The sequence below is a fragment of the Papaver somniferum genome, chromosome 2, assembly GCF_003573695.1.
Source record: "Papaver somniferum cultivar HN1 chromosome 2, ASM357369v1, whole genome shotgun sequence".
NCBI lineage: Eukaryota > Viridiplantae > Streptophyta > Magnoliopsida > Ranunculales > Papaveraceae > Papaver > Papaver somniferum.
In genome coordinates this window covers 67,220,043-67,242,384 of record NC_039359.1, presented here as the reverse complement: position 1 = coordinate 67,242,384, position 22,342 = coordinate 67,220,043, and the positions used below count along the sequence as shown (strand labels likewise).

Here is a 22,342-nt window from a genome sequence, read left to right as displayed (position 1 = left end):
ATTTCTAGTTTTTGCGTAAATTCTTTTTTATTATTACTCTCTTACATTTTAACTGATTTTTAACGAGCTATTGTATTCAGAACCTGAAAGAAATAGCAATTCAATTAAAATTTTCATTAATTTTATACTCCAACACTAACTTGCACTGCATCTTAAAAATTATCCTTAATTTTTACTCCAACAGAGGGAGAAACCATTTTATTTTTGAATGACACTTAGGATTTGAAACCACCGTTTAGTATAAATGCATCTCCAATAGTTAGATCCAACAAACTAATAGGGATCAAATACTGAATATGAAGGTGTTAAAAAAAGTCTTAACTACACCTTTAGAATGAACCCTAACTAAATTTCATGCCATCAATTTTATATAGAAAAAATGATTTTTAATACGGAATTGTTTTAAATATTACTTTTTTAGTGTTGAGTCATGCTGTGACGAGGTCACTCTCGTGACAACTTTCGTAAGGGTGCACCTTATAACCTTTGGATTTCACATCTCGAGATAATATCTAAATATTAAAAAAAATTTATTCCTTTATTTTCGGCTTTCACATCCTTTTATTTAGTTTTAGTTTTATCTTGGTCCCTCTAGTAACGCCATCATTTTGATAATTATGATTGTCTGATTGGTAATCATGATCACAATCAAAGGCGATGCATTCTCATTTTTTCGTATGAACACAATCAGTAGGATTTTTAGTGTTTATCTAAATCTAAAATACACGGTATGACTTTAACTAAATCTAAAATACATGGTATGACCTAATTGGTAATCACAGCAGGGCTCTTTCAGTGTTTATCTAAATCTAAAACACATGGTATGACCTTAACTACTAGAGATAAGTTTTAGTATAAAGAATTTTATTAAGATCTAGGGATAAAATCTAAACAAATGGAGGTCTAACAATGACATCCACGTAGAATTTTTTTGACCTATTATTGGAGATGCTCTTAGTGTACTTGCTATTCCCATGTAGATAATGGATGGTGTTCTACTTCAAAGTGAGTTAAATTGTCAAAAGAAAGGAAATTTGGTGCTACTATGGGTCTAGAGCATCCGTTTAACTATAATTCTTTTTCTTTTTGATCAATCAATAGGATATAGATTAAGATGCACCCGAATTGTGCATGGGCGAATACAATTTAAAAGAAGTTCAAACTACACAAGAAGAATAATCATCTTAAAATACCAAGAATCAATAACCGAAACTTGAACAATCAAGACCCCTCTATGATGTGTTCCTTATGATTTTTTCCTAAGGTCGTTAAATATCTTTTTTCGACCTTTTTTTTTGAAGTGGGGAACTTAAACGTACAGAACCTGCATCCGTGAGTTTAACAACTAAAATTTATGAAGATCATCGAGAGATATATGCTATGTTTGGTATAGTTTTTAAAAACCATTTTCTGTTTTTAAAAACAGTAAAATCATAAAACACTAAAAGCAGACGTTTGGTAGACATTTTATCTGAAAACATTTTTCCACTGTTTTCTAGTTTTGAAAACAAAAAAGTGAAAATGACAAATTGTTGTTTTCATTGTTTTATTTTTCTTCTTCTCTTCGAATGAAAAGAATCTCCGGGCTATGGTAAAACAAAGGTGGTATGATCTCTTCAAAACTTTCTTCCATGGTTAATTTTTCTCTACTCAAGTATTCAATCTCCCATTAACTTCAATGTCCAAAATAAATAGTATGAACTATTGGTTGTTGTTGCTGCTTATAACTAATTTTTGAAATTATGTTTTTAAAAATGGTTTCTAAATTTCCTACCAAATACCTATTTAAAGTTTAATAGAAAATGAAAACAAGGAAAAAATGCATGTTTTAAAAATGGTAGAAAATGATTTTTTAAAACTGTTTTTGATAATGATACCAAACATGCCCTTAGACATATCTGCCTTTTTGGAACTTAATATACCATTTTGAAAGAGGCCTGTTGCTATAGACTTTTGGCTCGAGTTTGTATTGCATCCTAAGATTGGTGCAGACGAAGTCGGTTTTGAGATGATGATCTTTGCATCTTTGTTCACTAAGGGAACTGAAACAACCTCATTCTCATCTTCAATCTCATGGAATCTGATATACGTCTCAAAGACAGAGGAAATGGACGGGTCTGTAGACGTGTTATTTGCCACTTTAAGCGACAATTGAACCTTTATTTCACAACCCATCACACGACCTTCCTGAGTATCTTCAAGCGAGAAAGACTCTTTTCTTTTCATAGACCTCTTTGTATTTTTCTTATTAATCTCTTTTACAAAAGCAGTATCCTTATAAACCGTACAAATAACCCCTTTAGCAACATCGTCAAAAGAAGTGCTTGAGACAATTTCAAGAGCCTTACTACATGTATAGGAATTTCAGTTATCAAACTATCATCCTCCATGTCTTTAAGAGCATGGAAAGCTTCAGATAATTTGATTCCAACTTTCGCGGTGGTAACATGAATGCTAGCATCCACCAAAAAAATGCTCTCAATGGTAACATCATCTTTGGTACCGGAAATACCAAAAGATTTCTCCTCCTTATATTTATTTTTGACTTTATTTATATATTTAATATCTTCATCCACAATTTCCTCTTCCTTTGGCTTATTCATATCTTTCCTATTAACCCTGCATTCAGATACGATGTGTCCCATAGAATTTTGGAACCTTAGGGATTTTAATTCCTTCATAAAATCCCCAATACTTTGTGCCAATCCAAATTCTATCAACGATTTCTTTAGCTAAATTGACTTCTACCATCACACTTGCATAATAACCCATTTCACGCTTTTGAGTTGTCTCATCAATTTGAATTGGTCTGCCAATTGTTTTATCAATGGATAAAATTATTCACTGCTTCCATATTCAATACATAAACCTTGAAAATCAACTCTTACAAAAGTAGTGGAATTTTTTTGATTTTCTGGCATGATGTTTGGTTCCCATTCCCAGATCTTCACAAGCTGATTCTCTACCCGCCATAAACTAACACTCCAAATTCTTTTTTGATCATCTTTGTTGTCTAGTTTGATGACAAAAAAAAAAAACTTTTCCAAATGAAATCAGTTGAGAACTTCCTTTTAACTTCCATTCATCTTTCAAAACCTTATCATCAAGCTCTATTTTCAATTTATGAAAATTCAACCTTTTTATAAGACTAAACTTCCATTCATCCAAACTATTATCTAGTAATTCACCAGGAATCATTTTTGTAGTATCATCACAATGTTCAACTTAAGGAAGAGAAATAAGGTCAATCAAGGTTCCCACTCTTTTAGATCTGAAGTTATTATTTTTTGAGCTTCAAGATCCATCAATGGCAGAATTAACTACTATATTTGATGAATTTAAGAAAAATACTAACCACCCATCACCGACACTGGATCAATAAAAAAAATTGATTAAGAAATAACCTGAAACTAGTGAAGAAATTAAAATTAGATTTTAGTCCAAGCCGTTGAAAAATCACCCTCCTTCTCTATTTTCTCATGTTTTCAAATATAATGTATTTAAGAAAGTTTTCACAATATGGAAAGAGAACTGGATGGATGAAATATGCTTTCAAGATTTATTTCTAGAGGTGTATAAAGCAGCTAAAGAAAAAAAAAAAACTCCACAATAGATGTTATGATTGGCAACAATGGGTGGCAGTATGTTTTCAAGAGAGCTGTGAACTCGAAAGAGCAACTCGAATTGGATTTTCTTAGGCGTGACCAACAATAATATTTGTACAAACAATATTTATGTTGTAGGGGTACGAGTTACCATACATCTTGTCTTTGAAACTAATTTAACTCTTCATGCATTACATTCACCTAAAAGGGATCACTAAGAGATTCGTGAATGTTCTTAGGTTCCACTTGCAAAAGATAACATCCAAAATTGCAAATATTTTGAATTTGTCCTCTCGTTTTAGCAGTGGATTTTGTGCCTCCAATAATATCGTTTGTATCATGATTCCTTTGAACCCACAAATGTCGCAGCGTGGCACGTTCAAAGGGAATACCTTGGTTAGGTATTTTCTCCTCGTCACTAGAAATATCAGGATCGGTAACTGTTCGTATAACTTCCAGTAATTTTGGAACTTATTTGACTTTCTTAGTTGTTTCCAAAGGAGGCAATTCAGTAGGAAAATCATTGTGACGAAAGCCGCTCAAATCATCAATAATAACATTTGATGATTTCATCATAACATGGGTTCTGAGATTGTATACTCTAAAACCACGACTGTCAGACGCATAATCAAGGAAAATTCATTCACCACTTTTAGAATCAAATTTCCGTCTTTGTTCTCGATCTTTTAGAATATAGTACTTACTACAAACACACCAAGATAATGTATGTTGGGTTTCTTACCATACCATAATTCATAAGGAGTATTTAGGATTCGTGACCATAAGTAGACACGATTGATCAAATAACATGATGTGAAAGCAGTTTCTCCCCAAAACTTTAATAGTAAGTTTTTATTATGGAGCATTACCCTGGCCATCTCCTGAATATTCCTGTTCTTTCTTTCCGCAACTCCATTAGCTTGTGGAGTTATGAGTGGTGAATATTGTTGAATAATCCCCAATTTATCATGGAATTTGAACGCTTTGGTGTCCTTGAACTCAGTTCCTCGATCGCTTCTAATTTTCTTTAGTTTGCAACCTTGTTCATTCTGGATTTTATGCACTATAATCTTGAATTCACTTAGGGTACTTCTTCTTATAATCATTCTTATGAGCTAAAAACACCACCCAGGTGAATCTTGTGTATTCATCAACCATAACCAAGGAATACTTCTTCCCACTAATAGTAGGTTGCTGAATATGTCCGAAGATATCCATACAAATTAAATCAAGTGGTGCCTTAGTCAAAATATCTCGAGGTGATTTATGTGGAAATCTTGCTTGTTAACCCTTTCGACAGGCACCACAGACACCATCAATCTTAACATTAATTTTGGGTACACCAATGACAAGTTCTTTGTTAAGATAACAGTTATTTTTTCCACGAGTACCTCGGAAAATTACTTTTCCAGTATTGTCTACAATATCATATCCTTTAGAACTGAAGACAACTTTATCGCATTTGTAGCAAATTTGACTAACATAAAGAAGATTAGCAGTCATACCTTTGACGTATACGACTTCATGAATTTTAGGAAACTCCAGGAATTTTGATCGTCCCATTTTTGCTAATATAGCAACAACTCCGTCTTTGAACGTCACATGCCCTCCTTCAAAATCATTAGTATATACAAACCAATAAATATCACTTGTCATATGTTGGTTGCATCTGCTGTCGAGAAACCAATGAAAAAGAGAGGTTGACCTTAAATCAAGGGCTCTCATACCGACATTACTTTCCCTAACAAGATATCTTGTCAGTTTTGTAAAAATTTTAAGATTAGAATTTTTTTTATCAGCTCTCTTATGTAGAGTACTAGCAACCTTTAAATTTTCTCGAAAAAGCTTACATACATGTTGATAATGATTATGACGAGAACTACAAAACAGACATGAGTCATCAGATTTGAAGTATATATCCCTGAGCTCTTTAGAACAATTCTGAGTCATATCATGTTTCACAAATCCTAGACCTCGTTTGTCACCTAACCGACGATAATTCTTCGGGAAATAATTAAAAGAAGTGTTTAAATCCTTTAAAGATTCTTTTACAGACTTCAAATCCTTATATTGTGCAAGAGAAGATATGGATTCGGCTAACCTTGCAACAAGATCTAGATTTGTTGATCTAACTTATTTTGAAGAGTATTTTCCTTTTCAGAACCTTCACGAAAATCATAGACCTTTATATATATCACAATAAAGTCCATCGATTTTCCTTATAAATCGTTGTTTTTCACGATAAAGATTATCGATGATCTTCTTTAGATCAAAACCCTCAACATCATCGATGGTTTCTAGAACACACTCAGAGTTGTGTAGATCAAAAACTAGTGAAGCGTTATCGGAGATAAAATCATCCACGTAATCAGATTGCTTCAAACACATACTTATGAGGTCTTAACGTGTTTGTCTGCTCTGATACCAACTGAAAAGAACCGGGGTACAAGTACACCACAAACGTTTTCGTTCGGTAACCTGAATGGACTAAAATCAATTATAATTACGAGGTTTACAACTTAATAAAACTCAATCAAGGAATAATATAGGAGTCTTTATCTCTTTCTCTCACAATCAGTAGTAAAACACAAAAAAGTCTGTGAACCTGATTATACTGTGAGAGTACTTGGCGATTCCAAAGATCAATGTCCAAAACAAAGATGGATATATCTAGTTTGATTAATTAACTTACTAACTGTGATATTTCAATTATATAGATAAACAAATATAATGCGGGAAAGAAATAACACAAACATCAGAAGTTCTGTTAACGAGGAAACTGCAACTGCAAAAAAAAAATCGGGACCTCGTCCATATTTAAACACCAAACTGTATTAAGCCGCTACAGACTCTAGCCTACTATCCATAGCTTCGGACCTAAATGTAATTGAAACCGAATTCACCGTCACAATGATTCAGTTACATTCGTGCTCCTTACGCCTCTTGAATATCACAATATTATGCATAATTGATTCCCTTAGATGACGTCATTTACATCCTAAGGGTTGCTTTAACCTAAGCGAAGACTTTACAAACCAATCTGTCTACACAGATAAGCCTATTTTGATTTCTGTTCAATCGTTAGATCAGGTGAGATAGGAAATCATTTGCAGTAGAATGAGTCCAGCAAACCTCAAAAATCCGGTACTTACGACTCTCGAAGAGCATCCCCGATTATTATTCACCTCACAAGAAAACCAACAATTAGATAGCAATGAAGAATTTCTTAGTTATAATTTATTTTGGAATCACAAAGTCTGAGACAAAGAACTTTGTGATTTCTATCAATCTTACCGGTTGGAGCGAATGCTCAAACAAACAGTAGTATGATTAGAATACATGAACTATCAAAGATAGGATAGTCAGACCTGGCTTCAAGAATCCCTAAGCGAAGTCTTTAAGTCGTTAAACCTAATTATGTTTCTCAGAAACACTGGAAACCTAGGTTAAGAGAGAATCGACTCTAGTTACCAACTAAGACACATGGAAGTGTGGGGATTAAAGTTTCCCAGCTGCTCGAGCTTCTCTTTATATAGACTTTCAAGATCGAAGGTTGCTTACGAATTAAGATACGATAGCTTTGTAATTAAGCAGAGACTTTTCACTGTTAGATGAAATTCGACTTGATATTCAAGCTATGATGACTTGGTAATCAAGTGATCATTCTCCACCATTAGATGGTTTATCTTGAGATAAAAAAAATTAGAATATACACTTGGATAAGGATGAACCATAACCAAACCGTGTACAATGAATTTATTCAAGAACAATTAGCCAAAGTTAGCCATATGAACATAATAAGTTTAGCCGTTTTCATCAAACACTTTAGACTTAACTTGATAAACAACCATAACTTAATAAGTGGTCAATTATGTATTATATGTGTTTTAGAGAGTTGTTCAAATGCCAAATATCTCATAGAAATACTTTGAAGTGCATCTGAAACTATTCGACTGGTAAGTACGTCTATCGGGTATGTGTACTGGTTGCAATTCGTGAGACACTCTGCCAAGGTACGTGTAACGGGTATGTGTACCCTTAAGGCGGTTAAAACTCAGGGCGTTTCAGTACACATACTGGGTACTGTACCACCCTTGTGTTCACGAGCAACAAAACTTTTGGTATGCATACCGGATATGTGTACCAACAAGTCATTACCAAACTTAGACCTACGCTGGTACGTGTACCCTGATCCGGAACCAAACAGTTACACCTATATGTGTACTGTCCCTGTATCCAGATTTCATTAGTTCAAAAAATTCTCAACAATCAGTTGAGATATTTTGTAAAAAGGTCGGAAATTTTATATCTAATTAGGGTCTGGGTCGTAGAACATGCAGTTGATGCATTTGGGTTGTTGACTGAATTTGACTGTCCAATATATTACTATAATTCCCTTCAAAAATAGTGAAAATAACATTATGGACTAACTTTGTTAAATAACTAACCATGCTATACAACCACATTTCATCGAACATGTTCGCTACATTTTCAGACAATTTTTCTTCCGCCGAACCCATGATAAAATTACTATTAATATTCTTCTCCGTTGTATTTCGTACTAAACTAGGTGTTTTTTCTCAGTGGCTACAATAAATCAGGTGATTTCGTTAGAGTATAGGGTTTTGGAGATCAGTTAAAATCATTGTTTGATTTGAATAAGCCCCTTGGTTTGATTTGTATCTATTGATCTCATAAGTTTATCTTAGAGTTTATAGGGTTTTGGTGGGGTATTTTTTTTTGATTCGAATAATACTTTTGGTTTGATTTTTATCTATTGAACTCAGAAGACGAATTTCCTCCCTCTTTCGTTGGGGATTTATTAATGGTTTGATTGTTTCTTGTTTCTTTTCCTTTTTCCTAATAAAACATGGGTCATGAATTTATAGATAGGAAAGGAGCTGATGAAACTTGAAAAGGGAAAAAGAAGAAAGGGATAATGGAACTTGAAAGTGAAAGAAGAAAGAGAACTCACATAATCTCCCATGATGTTGATCGACGAAAATAAGAAGAACAAAAATTCATAGAATTGAATGAAGATGGAAAAGGATATTTTACCTAAATGTTTTGATAATTTTAAACGGTCAACGCTGGTATATGTATGGTCAAGGTTGTTTGGTAAATACAAAAAAGTCAGATAACATTATGTAACGGTCTTTGATCAATCAACGACCCAAATACATCAACTGCATGTTCTACGACCCAGACCCAATTAGATAATAAAGTTGCGACCCTTTTACAAAATATGAAACATTCCTGAATAATATCAATTATAATCTTACACATATCATTGTTATATATTTAACCAGGTTATATTCAAATGATTAACTCGAATCATAATCTAATTCATAAATAATAAATTGTTCTTAACTATTCATCAAGTAGATGACCGTCTTATAGATTAATTCATATTTCGAGAAAAATATTCAACAAGATAAACTTGACTTGAAATTTCTATTTTGTTATAAATTAAAGTCCAGTTAGTCATACGACTTAGTCTCATAGATTGAATTGTAAATATTTGAGTAAATAAGAAAGGTTCAGTCTTCACATACCTGCAGGTTTCTCTTGATGTTATTCGTGGATGAAAAGTATTAACACATAATCAGCAAGTACTATATAAAACATCTACAGATTATAACTTTTTTGGAGACTAAAAACCTATTCGGTTTTCTCGCTACAATTGAGAATTATAGTTATTTATATTGACCGCTTCTAGGTTACAATAGGATAGTTATAAACTATAAGTTCATTAATAATTTTAGGAAGTTTAATCGGCCGTCACGATACAATTGTAACTTTTGATTGAAGCAGACACTCAATAGTCAACATATATGAATGTTCATATCGGCCAATTTAAGCCTAACAAAAATTATAAAGAACATTTTCAATAGGCTGATGTGAACATATATATCCACCTATTATAAAATTTCAGTATTTTGAAAAACATAGAGTGTTCAGTAAACAAATATAGAGGTTAATGTCAGCCAATTAAAGCATAAAAAACTACGGAAACTTGTAAATTTTAAATGATAAGTCGTCAAATATACATGTGCTATTTTAGGTTAATGTTCTTTTCGGATGAAGAACACCTAATTGGCCTTTGTGTATTACAGCTTTTCCATATCAGCCGTTGTTCTTCGATATCGACCAGATTCAACAAGATATCGACCAGAACTTGAGTTTGGAAGATAAAATGCAAATACGAAAATGAGGGAATACAAATTTTGCAATCAAAAGATTTTTGTTGTGATTGAAATAAGAACAAATTAAAGTATTTTTTTTTCTATTCGACACCTAGGCTACTTTTTTTTAAAGCTCACTTGATCGGCTCCACTGTTGATCCAACCGGTATCCCAAATACATAACTCTCATTCTCATCTCACACGGGAGATGAAGAGAACATGAAATAAATTTCTCTACCTCCCGCACGAACTATGGACGAAAGGTGTTGTCTGCTGTGCATGGCATTGGAACACAAAAGAGTATTAATGAGAACTACAAACATCCCCTTTTTTCCAGGCGATTCGAAAAGTGGAAACTACCTTATAGTCCTAGAAATAATATAATAAAGTTAGTGTGGTCCCGTTGATCTAATCAACTGTCTGTTTGGTCATTCTTTAAAATATATATTACTTTTTGGTCATAGAAATTATTGTTTGGTCCTAGGGTGGAGAATACCCACGTGGGATGACGTCATGGATGATGTAATTATTTTTTGGTAGTGGCAGAAATACCCTTTTGGGACCATATGTATACTTAATTATTAAGAGAGAATGAAATCATTTTCAGATTTGTTTTCTCTTTCCTCTATTTTCAGATCTACTTTCTTTCTCTCTCTCTCTCTCTCTCTTTTTCTTCTTTTTGCTTATGAAGATGATGAGACGTCGATGATGAAGACGACGACGATGCTGTTGATGATGAGGATTAAGATGATGATAAAAATAAGTCTTCTTCTTCTTCTTCTTCCATTTTTCTAGGTTTTTGACGGTGAAGACGATGAAGATGATGATGAATGATGAATGATGAATATTTTTTGTGTTCATCTTCCCTGTTATTGTTGCTGTTGTTGAAGATGATGAAGACGATAAAGATGATGAAGATTTAAAAAATGAATTATATTTTTAGATATTTTCATTAGGTGTTCATTCGGAAAAAACGAACTCTTATTTTTGTTGCGCGTTCATATTAAAGAATGAACTCTGTTTTAGATCTTGAATTATTAGGTATTCATTCGAAAGAATGAACTCTGTTTTTTATGGATTTTGTTGAGTATTCATGTTAAAAAATGAACTCTGTTTTAGATCTTGACGAATGAATTTTGATTTGGTGTTCATTTTGACGAATGAACTCTGATTTTTGTACCTAATAATGAATTATCTTTGATTGGGTGTTCATTTAAAAGAATGAACTCTGATTTTTGTTCATAATAATGAACTTTGATTAGGTGTTCATTTGAAAGAATGAACTCCAATCTATAAAAAGCATTACCAAACACCTGATAGTTCATTAAATAGAATGAACTCCTACAAGAAAATAAGTAGGAAGTTCAGAGTTCATCAGAGAGCATGAACTCAAATAATTGTGGAAATAGAAAAGTTACAAAAATTAATGTTAAAATAGTATGGAAGAGTATTTTTTGTCCATTTTATATTTTCAAATAATTATGGACCATACCGAAATGCCTTTTCCCATTAGACCAAATAGTCTTGGGACCACCTAAAAAAGGACCAAACGATGATTTCCCCGGTTGAAAATTCGTATGCCCCTTAGCGAGTGTTCAGGCTAACAATTGCTGATTACAGGAACATGGATCAGAAAAAGCCCAAACAAAGCGCTTGGTTTTATCAAGTTAAGCTTCCTTATAAGACAGAGAAAAGGAGAAAAATTTTAGTCCGTGAAATCCCTCCCAATTTTTCATTTCCCGCCTTCGTTCCCCTCCCCTCACTCTCTAAACCCTAGAAACCCTAGACCAAAAAATGGGTACAAAGAAATCTGCTGCTGATCTAACTTCAGATCTTAAGAAGAAACGAAAAGTTGGATTCTCCAGTATCGGTGAGTTAATTCGGTCTCATTTCACTTCCAACACTTTCCTCCATTGAAACCCTCCTTTGATTTTCATGCTTTTTCGTGTTGTTTCTTCAGATGCTGGTGTTGAAGCAAATGATTGCATCAAAATATTTCTGGGTATGTTGACAATTTTCATTTTAATCATAATTTCTGTCTCGGAAATCCTTTTTTCTTTTTTCTTTTTTTTTTTTTTTTTTTTTTTTGGTGAATATTTCCTATGTAGTGAGTAGCAAAGAAGAAGTTGATGTTGAAGAAAGCTGTTGCATTGACCCGATTGATCTTAACCGTTTTTTCGGTGAAGATGGGAAAGTGTATGGGTACAAAGATTTGAAGGTTTGAAACCCTATCTCTCTGTATGTTTTGTTGATTTGTATAGAAATGTTAAATTAGGGTTAGAATTTCGATATTCAAGGGTATACTGGTGAATGGTGATGAGTTGTGTCAGTGTAGAGCAAGTGGTACTTGGTAAGATCATTGGTTCAATTTTGTGCCCTAGAGCTCAATTTTCGGGTTAGCTGAGAACGGAGAATTGGTTTGAGAAGTTGAGTGAATAAGATTTTGCTACTGTTATTGCTGTAGAATTAAGATTCTTATACTGGGGTTCTGGGCCCTGTAGTTATGCTGTGATGTGAGTTAGTGAGGTCTCAACATTCATGTAATTAGAACTATTTGTACAGTTTAATTTTTGAATCTATAGTTGTTAGAGAATATTAGGTTTGTGTGACAACTTCTCGTTACCTCTACAGATTCGGGTCATTTGAATATCTCCAATTGTGTCGGATCTCAATGTCTTGAATTTGGAATAAAGCCGGTTACTCATTCTTGGAGATGATTTTTTGAAAATAATGTTTATTCTTCGAGGGTTTGAGCCCGTTTGCGGCAGAATAGTTGAACACAACAATAGTTTAAATGTTTGATAGTCGGTGTTGGTATTTGGAAGGTTATTTGTTTTCCTTTTATTTCCTTTTTCTTATATTATCCTCTTTACTTTTGGGAATTTATAGAACAAATACTTTTGCTATCTTACACCGTTCATCGCTGTGCATGTTCTCATAAACATATTTTTGTTCTGTACATAGCTTAATGTTTACGGTTATGGTTGTTGCATTGGTTCATCAGTCGGTACAGTTTTCTCATGTGTCTACACCTTGTGCAGATTAACATTTGGATGAGCAGCATATCTTTCCATGCTTATGCTGATATAACTTCTGCGAGCACAGCTGATGTAAGTTTTTGTGTAAACCTTTTCTGTTGACTAGATATTTTAGTTTCTTTCTTTGATATGTTGCTCGGTAGAGATTAAGATCTGATAACTGGGCAACTTTAGTTATCTTCGGGGATTGGGAGTGCTATCTGGAACTACATCCAGGTTTACATGGAACCATTACATGGTTTAAAGTAGAATAGAAAGTATGTTGTCGGTAAAAAGAAAAATAATATAGAAAGATTCTTCATTGAAACATTGCAGCCACTGTTTTGATTACATTGTATCTTCAACAAACGTAATCATGCAGGCTTGAGTCTTAATTATCTCCATTCGTGTAGGGAAAGATCAGCATGTTAACGTTTATATATCCTCCCTTAGTATAACGTAATGATTTGACATTTAATTTTAATTCATATCTAGGGAGGCAAGGGGAACACGGATCTAAAATCTGCTCTTCAGGTATCTTTTGAAAGGTTTTTTAGCCCTTCAAGTTTTTTTTTTTTTTTTTTTTTTTTTTTTTGTAGTTTTACCTTGGAATCTATACTGAAAAATTGTCATTACAATAGTCGATATTTGGTGAATCCTTGCTGGAGTCGCAGGATGATTTTCTGCAAACATTCTCTAAAGAGACTCAATATATCAGGTATATTTCCTTCGTTGTTTGTTAGTGTATGCCTTTAGCTTACAGCTGTTATGTTTTCACATTCATATGATATTTTCTTCGTATGATGCACTTATTTTGCAGAGATGTCAGCTCTAGTGGAAAGGTGGTGCAGTTTAAAAATCCTGGGGATCACCAGAGTGGGGCTTCTAATGTGGAGGTAGTTTTCAAATTTGAATCTGCTCTCAGTGCATATAGTTTCTTCGGTTGACTACCTTATATTCCATATTTGTGAACTTTAGCTGATGAATTATCACATTTTGAACATCGTCAGGTTATTCATCTGCCTGTAACTAGTATTGCCGTGGGAGAGCTATATGGTCGGTTGGTACCTCTGGTGCTACTGCTTGTTGATGGTAATGCTCTGGAGTTGGATGTCCCACTTGCTGCAATTATTACTTTGTTGAAAGTTTAATGCTAATTAAACACAACTGTTTTGCTTTTGGGTGACAGGTAGTAGTCCCATCGATATATCTGATCCGAAGTGGGAGATCTATCTCATGGTTCAGAAGACAGATCAAAAAGGAGATTCTAACTCTAAATTGCTTGGCTTTGCAACTGTTTATCGGTTTTACCAGTACCCAGACAGTTCTCGTCTGAGGATAAGCCAGGTTTTTTCTCTCTTCATATTTGATTTTTGTAAGACATATACTCAAAGTTTAGAATTTAAGCATAAAATTCGGAGAAGTAAGAAAATAACCTAAATCTGTTGCCATTTTTCTTCTTCTTTGCACTAGTCTGTTACTTGTGCTTTTTTAGCTCCCTTATGTTTGTCGTATGCTGACCTACTTAGTGAGAGTTTTAGGTCATTCAGGCGCATTGTAGTCATTGTTCTGCTTCTCATTAGAGCTATGATCATAGGGTTACAGTAATCGAATTTTTGTTTCCTCCCTTTGTTTCTTAGTATACTCACACCATTGTGATGGCGATGCAGATGCTGATATTGCCTCCCTACCAGGGCCAAGGCCACGGCCGTCACCTTCTAGAGGTTCTGAATTCTGTTGCAATAGCTGAGAACGTTCATGACATGGCCATCGAGGAGCCATCTGACTACCTCCAGCAACTCCGAACCTGCATAGACACACTTCGCCTACTTGCTTTAGATGCAATCAAACCAGCAGTTGATTCAGTTGTTTCACATCTGATACAAGAAAATCTTTCAAAGAAAACCTGCAAGTTCGAATCAGATCCACCTTCAGCTTTAGTTGAAGAGGTCAGGAAAACTTTGAAGATTAACAAGAAACAGTTTTTGCAGTGTTGGGAGGTTCTTATCTATCTTCAACTTGATCTCAACAACAAGAAGTTAGTGGACAACTACAGGACATTAATTTCAGATCGAACGAAGTCCGATGTCTTGGGTAAAGATTCTGGAACTGGCGGGAAGCAAGTAATTGAAGTTCCCAATGATTATGATCATGAAATGACATTTGTTATGTTCCGTCCAAGAGGAAGTGAGAAGATGGATGGCATTGAAACTGAAGTTAACAAAAACCAAACTAATCAAGAGGAGCAGTTGAATCAACTAGTTGATGAACGTATGAACGAAATCACTGAGGTTGCAGGCAAGGTAACACAGCATCGTGGATAGTATTTCAGCTCTCTACTAGTTTAATAGGACATAGGATTTATTTTGATGGTGCAGGTAACCTTTGAGGAATTTTTTATTATCTACCCATTTCAAATATGATGATTTAGCCAGTAAGGAATGAATGTAAACTAAATATAATTTTCGATTAAAACATAGACCAGTGACCAATGAAATTGGGTTTCATCTAATTCATACATGCCTTTTAGTTTTGTTCTTGATCAGGTGGTCTTGATTTCGCATGTGCCAATATTACTAGCCAAGTTGCATATTCGCAGAAAGCCTCCTTTGTTAAACAAACATTACTTTCAAGACACTACAATTCTCAGTGAGTGTACCTACTTTCCTGCCTCATTCCAAAAATATCTCTTTCTCTAGTGCATTATAGTATTTATTTGGCTCCTTTAACATGTGTTGAAATTCAGAGAAAGTGAACTTTCACTCCAGTCCAGTGACTCCATGGTCCATGTCAAAGAAACACCACCATCCCATATTTGACTAACCCCAATTTTTATATCGTTTTTTATATACGCGTCTTGGTTGTGCATTTTGTCCTTGAGCTCTTTCACCAGCTTCATTCTCTCTATATAAATCTTTCATTCTTCTTCATTTTTATCAACACCAATTCTCTCTATCTCCTTGCATAAAAAATTCTCTAGAAAATCGCTCACTCATCAGCAGCAACAGCAGTGACAATGGGTAGTCTTCCAACTGGTAACCCTGAAAGCCTATCAATATCTTCACAAAATCCACTTGATCCAGATGAATTCAGAAGGCAAGGTCACATGATTATTGATTTTCTTGCTGATTACTACGAGAACGTTGAGAGTTATCCGGTTAGGAGTCAAGTTGAACCTGGATACTTACGTAAACGATTACCAGAATCAGCACCAAACAATTCTGAATCCATTGAAACCATTCTTCAAGATGTCACAAATGATATAATCCCTGGTCTTACTCATTGGCAGAGTCCAAATTACTTTGCTTACTTCCCTTCCAGTGGTTCCATTGCTGGGTTTCTTGGGGAAATGCTTAGTACCGGATTTAATGTTGTGGGTTTCAATTGGATGTCTTCACCAGCTGCAACTGAGTTGGAGAGTATTGTTATGAATTGGCTCGGCCAAATGCTTACACTTCCCAAATCATTTCTGTTCTCGTCCGATGGAAGTTCAGGGGGAGGAGGGGTTTTACAAGGAACTACTTGTGAAGCTATTTTGTGTACACTAACTGCAGCAAGAGATAAAATGTTGAACAAAATTGGTAGAGAAAACATCAATAAGCTAGTTGTTTATGCTTCTGACCAAACTCACTGTGCACTACAAAAAGCAGCTCAGATTGCTGGTATAAACCCGAAGAACTTCCGTGCAATCGCTACCTCAAAGGCTACAAACTTCGGTCTATCCCCCAGTTCACTTCACTCTACAATTCTCGCTGATATCGAATCCGGATTAGTTCCATTATTTCTATGTGCTACTGTCGGCACAACTTCATCGACTGCAGTAGATCCTATTGGCCCACTTTGCGAGGTCGCAAAAATGTACGGTATCTGGGTTCATGTGGATGCGGCGTATGCTGGCAGTGCTTGTATCTGTCCAGAGTTCAGGCACTTCATAGATGGTGTGGAGGAGGCAGACTCATTTAGTCTAAATGCACACAAGTGGTTCTTCACTACTTTGGATTGTTGTTGTTTATGGGTGAAAGACTCCAGTTCTCTTGTCAAGGCACTATCAACGAATCCAGAGTATCTAAAGAACAAAGCAACTGAATCAAAACAAGTCATTGATTACAAGGATTGGCAAATAGCTCTAAGTAGAAGATTCCGATCGATGAAACTTTGGTTAGTACTTCGCAGCTATGGAATTGCAAACTTGAGAACTTTCCTTAGGAGTCACGTTAAAATGGCCAAGTATTTTCAAGGGCTTATCGGTATTGATAACAGGTTTGAAATTGTGGTTCCTCGAACATTTGCCATGGTTTGTTTTCGCCTTAAACCAACTGCAATCTTCAAGCAAGCAATGGTCGAAAATGATTACATTGAAGCTCAAACAAACGAGATCAATGCAAAACTGCTTGAATCGGTGAATGCATCTGGCAAGATATATATGACTCATGCTGTTGTTGGAGGGGTGTACATGATTCGGTTTGCTGTGGGTGCAACACTGACAGAAGAACGACATGTGACTGGGGCATGGAAGGTGGTACAAGAGCATACAGATGCCATACTTGGTGCACTGGATGGTACTAATGTTCATGATATTGTTGATTAAACTAGTTATAAAAAAGAATTAAAATTCGATTAGGTTTCATCACAAATTATTCATTAAATTTTTGTTTTTATGATTTTTCTTTTTGTATCTAATAATCTTGTGAAAGTTGAAATAAATAAATAACAATTCATTTCAACATGTTTCTCATACAAAATGATCCGGTTGTTAGGTATTGAATCCACATTCTTTTTCACATAAAATGCTAATTTGAGCCAAAATTCTAATTCAATTTTTCTAAGAGGGGTACCTCCCGTAAACTGGTACCCCATAAACAGCCATGATATTCTAGGCACCATAGAGAAAAGTTTTGCAGTTAGACCGTATCCGAAGGCAAATTTTGGGTCCAGTTGTATTTTGCATTGCGGCAAATGGTGGACCACGAGTAGGGCTGCACAACGGGTAGGGTGGGTAGGATATGGCCTATACCCTCCACCCTACCCGTTTACTGGCGGTTAAGAAAAATTTTACCCGCCACCCTACCCGCCATTAAACGGGTAAGATCCTACCCAACCCATTCTCTGGCGGGTCGGGTAGGGTAGGGTGGCGGGTATAACCGTTTTTTTTTTCCATGACTTTCTGAAGTCTGAAGTTCAGACTCTGAACAAGTTCTATTCTCAAGAAACAAAAGTATAACCATAAAAAATGTACAAACAAAAGTATTCTCAAGAAAAGAGTTCTATTCTTTTTGAAATAGACGATGAATCCCAGCCCAATTCCATGTTCTTCACGTGACCTTGTTCTTCATATAACAATATCATCACCAAAAGATCTTCATATTGACCTTCTTCTTCAATCATCATCTACGATGATGGAATAAGTACTAAGATCACCAAATAAATCTGCATACAAGTTATCTCTTGATAGATTCAGTCATAATAGTGAAAGATTTGATGCAAAGTTCAGTCATAATACCAACATCAAGTAATAATATCACAACAAGTTCTGTATCTGTTAATGTTTGAAAGACAAAATACGAGGCTAGGAAATTGCTAAATTCTATGAGTTCGAGATAGCAACTATACCTCAAAAAAAAAGTACAGAACAAGAAGAAGAAGAAACTGCTCCTTTGATAGGTTTAGAACTAACATGCAACTCAGAGCACTGTATTCCACATTGTAACAATGACACCGTTACATGTGCCGGTATCGAAGTGTCCAAAAGGCACCTGGCTGTCCGACATGGAAATATCTATAAGGTCGAGTGTCCTTATTAATCAGGTTGCTAAAAAGTTAAGATCTATCAGGAACAATTATTTCTGTATTTTTTGTTTTCTGAGTTCACATCTCTTTGCATATATCACCACTACATCAATAAAAAGACACCAAAGCTATATCTGCAACTTCACGGTGTTGTTATAATGTGTAGTTCTACAACACCTAATACAATACAATGCATTTATATGCTTGAATCATCCTTTACAGTCATCAAAAGATCTGATTTAGGCACTGCGAACTGTAAAGCAATTCTGACTTCAAGCTACATGGCACTTGATTACAACAACATGATAAAATAGAAATCCTTGCACCGAAGGAGAACCAACAAATGTTGATTAAGAGGTCTCAGTATACTTACTAATGGAAATATACATATGGTTATAATATATTCTAAGAAACTGAAAACATCAGAGACTTGACAAATGTAGGAGAATCAATGTAGGAAAGTTGTATACCTGACTCTAAGACGTCATCCTCCTTCTCTTCAGCTCCTAGTGTAGATGGATCCATATCAATCGGAGTCCTCAACCAGTTCTGTAGGAGAATCAATGCTTCCACAGTTCGGGGTCTTAAAGAACTACGAAAATGACCAAGTATTCGCTTTCCAGTACTGAAAGCAGATTCACTTGCAACTGTAGAGACGGGAATAGCAAGTATGTCTCTTGCTATAAGTGACAAAATATCAAACCTTGCAGCATTGCTTTTCCACCAAGTCAATATATCAAACTTTGAACCTTCTTTCTTGTCTTTTGTTGGTGAGTAAATCTGCTCCGATAAGTATCTTTCCACCTCTGATTTGTCAAAATCCTCCATTGTAGAAAACTGGGTTTTACGTTCTTCTCTATGGGCCTTATATCTTCTCTTTCTATGTAACGTAGAACTAGAACTAGAGCTCTCTTGACTAGGACTACCACCAGTTTCACCTAAAGATTCTGACGAGGCTAACACACTTCCTACACCTTCATATTCTGCCTTATAAGCTGTATATAATTCATTAAAATCCTCTTTCACTTTATTTAACCAATTTTTTACCAATCTTCGTTTCATCCAAGGAATATCATGCACAATCAAGTCTTCTAGTATTACGTGCAGTCCACATTCTTTTTCTCTTGGATCAAGAAGCACAGAAATAAACAATAAAGGATTCATGTTTTTATACTCACCCCAATACTTGTTGTATTTAAGTAACATCTTCTCACCCATATGGCTTAAGTGAGGATCATAATGAGATTTTTTCCATTCATTTAACTCTCCACGTACATCACAAATTTCCGCCAAAAATGTATGCGAAGTGACATACGTAGAACCAGAAAACTCAACAGTGGCTTCAAAGAATTTTTGTAGATAAAATACTAATTGTTATCGACCGTTGCGTCCATAGAGATGGATGTTGTCATAGCAAAACTTGCAATAAATTTGCTCCAGTTGATAATGCATATTAAACCATGTACAGTAATAATACCCTGCAGGGCCTGTACCATTCAAACTATGCTATTCTAACAAGACACAGAATCACAAACACAAACACTTGGAATGAGCAATCAACAAACACTGACAAGTGACAGACGAGGTAAGATTCAACGAGTAATCAACAAAAGTTAAGACTAACCACCTTGACTATCGCAGTCTACAATCCATCTACTGGTTTCAGACTTTGTTTTGTATCATGCAATCAGTTCTAAGTTTCAGACCTTGTTTTGTTTCATGCAATCAGTTCTAAAATGGTTGATAAAGAAAGATAAAATACATGTAAAAACTGAACTAGGACTCGAGCATTAGCCCAATCATACTATTCAGGAGCATGCACACGAGGCTTTTTCTTCTTGGCTTTTCTCCGACCAGCTACGGGTTCTTCAGGAGCATCAGAATCAGATGAAGTAGATTCATATTCATCGGGAACATCTGTACTGTCAATAGCATCAATATTAACACCCATTTCTGGTTCATCGGGAATATCGAAGATAAACCTCTCACGAAATGCTTTATCTGACCGTGCTAGCCTTATAAAGGCTTTTTCATATTTTTCCGCGGAATCCAACATCAAAAAATGGAGTTCCATCTTGTTTTTACATCTAATATTAATCCCTTTTTGTACTCAATTCTTTCGTCAAATACAGCTTCTAAGAACTTCTTCATCCTAACAGGAGAGGCTGTGACGTATTTAACCACTGACCTGATTCTTGCCACTGAAGTATTATACTTCTTCAACCCATCCTTAAAAACTAAAACTAATACGTGGGCAGCACATCTGACATGCAAATGTTTACCTCCAACAATTGATGATCCCCAACTGACAACTCTCTCCTTGACATATTCTATTTCTTTTTTATTTGCAAATGCATTGTCGAGAGTGATGGTGAACACTCTCTCAAGCCCCCACTCGATCAAAAACTTCTCCAATGTTCTTCCAATATGTTCACCTCCATGACTAGTGATTAAGCAAAAACATAAGATTCTTTTGTGTGATTTCCAGTGGTCATCGATAAAGTGGGCAGTAACTACCATGTAGTTGTAGTTCTGAATGGACGTCCAAGTATCTGTTGTGAGACAAACTCTAACCTTGATCACCTTGAAATAGTTCACCAACTTGGCCTTTTCAGTCACAAACAACCTGCATATATCACGATAGACGGTCATCCGAGATGGAAGTTTGAACCTCGGCTCAAGATACCTACAAAATGCTATGAACCCTTCACCCTCAACCATTCAGAAAGATTGTTCATCTGTGATTATGAAATTTATCAAGGCTCTCCTACATGCTTCTTGACAAAACGTATCCCCAACCATACGTTGCTGATCTCCCAGATTGCTAGGCTGCGCAGATTCTACTGTATCCAAATACTTCTGACACTTAGTCAAATGCCAGTTCAAATTAGATGTTCCATAATCCTTACCACCAGCCTTATATTTACCACCTTCACAGTAGTTACACTTCCCCCATGTAATACCAGCTTCATCAACACTCCTTTCGAAATGATCCCATACCCAAGATGTTCTCTTCCACTTCATACTTTCTCTGACCTCAGGTTGAGAAGATGGTGGAGGTGGAGGTGGCGGAGATGCAACCGCACTGGCCCTTCGTTGCACATATTGAGATGCAGCTTGAGAGGGAATAAGAGGTCTCGTTGACATCACTTCTGTAATCTCAACCATGTTTCCCACACTAAGCCTGCACAAAATTAAGGGCAGAAAAGAATAAGAACCTAAATTGTTCAAAACCAGAATCAAATTAATGATCAACAAATGTTGATTAAGTGGTAGTGTCATTTTCCCTGCAATAAGTTTAAGCTCTGCCAGCATCAACAAAGGAGGAGACCAACATGAAACCAAAGATGAGAGTGATCATAAGATGGGCAAGGAGAAGAACTGCTTGAAAGAAGCCATTGATGAACGATACTACCAATAAGATGAATATTCGAATAAGTAATTATAGATAAATGACGAAGAACTCAATTAGCAGACAGTAAATGGAGTACAGACTACAAGCTTAAAAATTCTAATTACCATCTTGTTTGGTGAGAGTGAAGGCAAAACTGGAATTGGTGGGTGGTAAGGAATTCACAAGAATTTTAAAATCAGTTACAGTAATAAGAAGGAAATCAAGACTCTAACCTTACTTTTTTGGTAAAGAATCCTTAGCCCAAAATCAACAAATGTCCAATTAAAAATTCCATTAAAACTCGTCCTCCATGTGGAACAAATTCCTATGAGAAATTTCATCAATCAGTTAACA

The 22,342-nt window shown here is 35.3% G+C and overlaps 2 protein-coding genes across 2 annotated transcripts; both read left to right on the top strand.

Moving 5' to 3' along the window:
* The first annotated feature begins 11,503 nt into the window (after nt 1-11,503).
* LOC113347923 (probable histone acetyltransferase type B catalytic subunit) lies at nt 11,504-15,344 on the top strand. Its single transcript, XM_026591617.1, has 10 exons — nt 11,504-11,660; nt 11,751-11,792; nt 11,899-12,008; nt 12,832-12,900; nt 13,303-13,341; nt 13,449-13,525; nt 13,628-13,703; nt 13,818-13,899; nt 13,997-14,154; nt 14,478-15,344. Exons 1-10 carry the CDS (start codon nt 11,585-11,587, stop codon nt 15,129-15,131), a joined length of 1,383 nt encoding a protein of 460 aa, XP_026447402.1. The 5' UTR covers nt 11,504-11,584; the 3' UTR covers nt 15,132-15,344.
* Nucleotides 15,345-15,735: 391 nt separating this feature from the next.
* On the top strand, nt 15,736-17,549 carry LOC113347922 (tyrosine/DOPA decarboxylase 1-like). Its single transcript, XM_026591616.1, has one exon. The coding sequence runs from the start codon at nt 15,824-15,826 to the stop codon at nt 17,393-17,395; it is 1,572 nt and encodes a 523-aa protein (XP_026447401.1). The 5' UTR covers nt 15,736-15,823; the 3' UTR covers nt 17,396-17,549.
* Nucleotides 17,550-22,342: the final 4,793 nt, after the last annotated feature.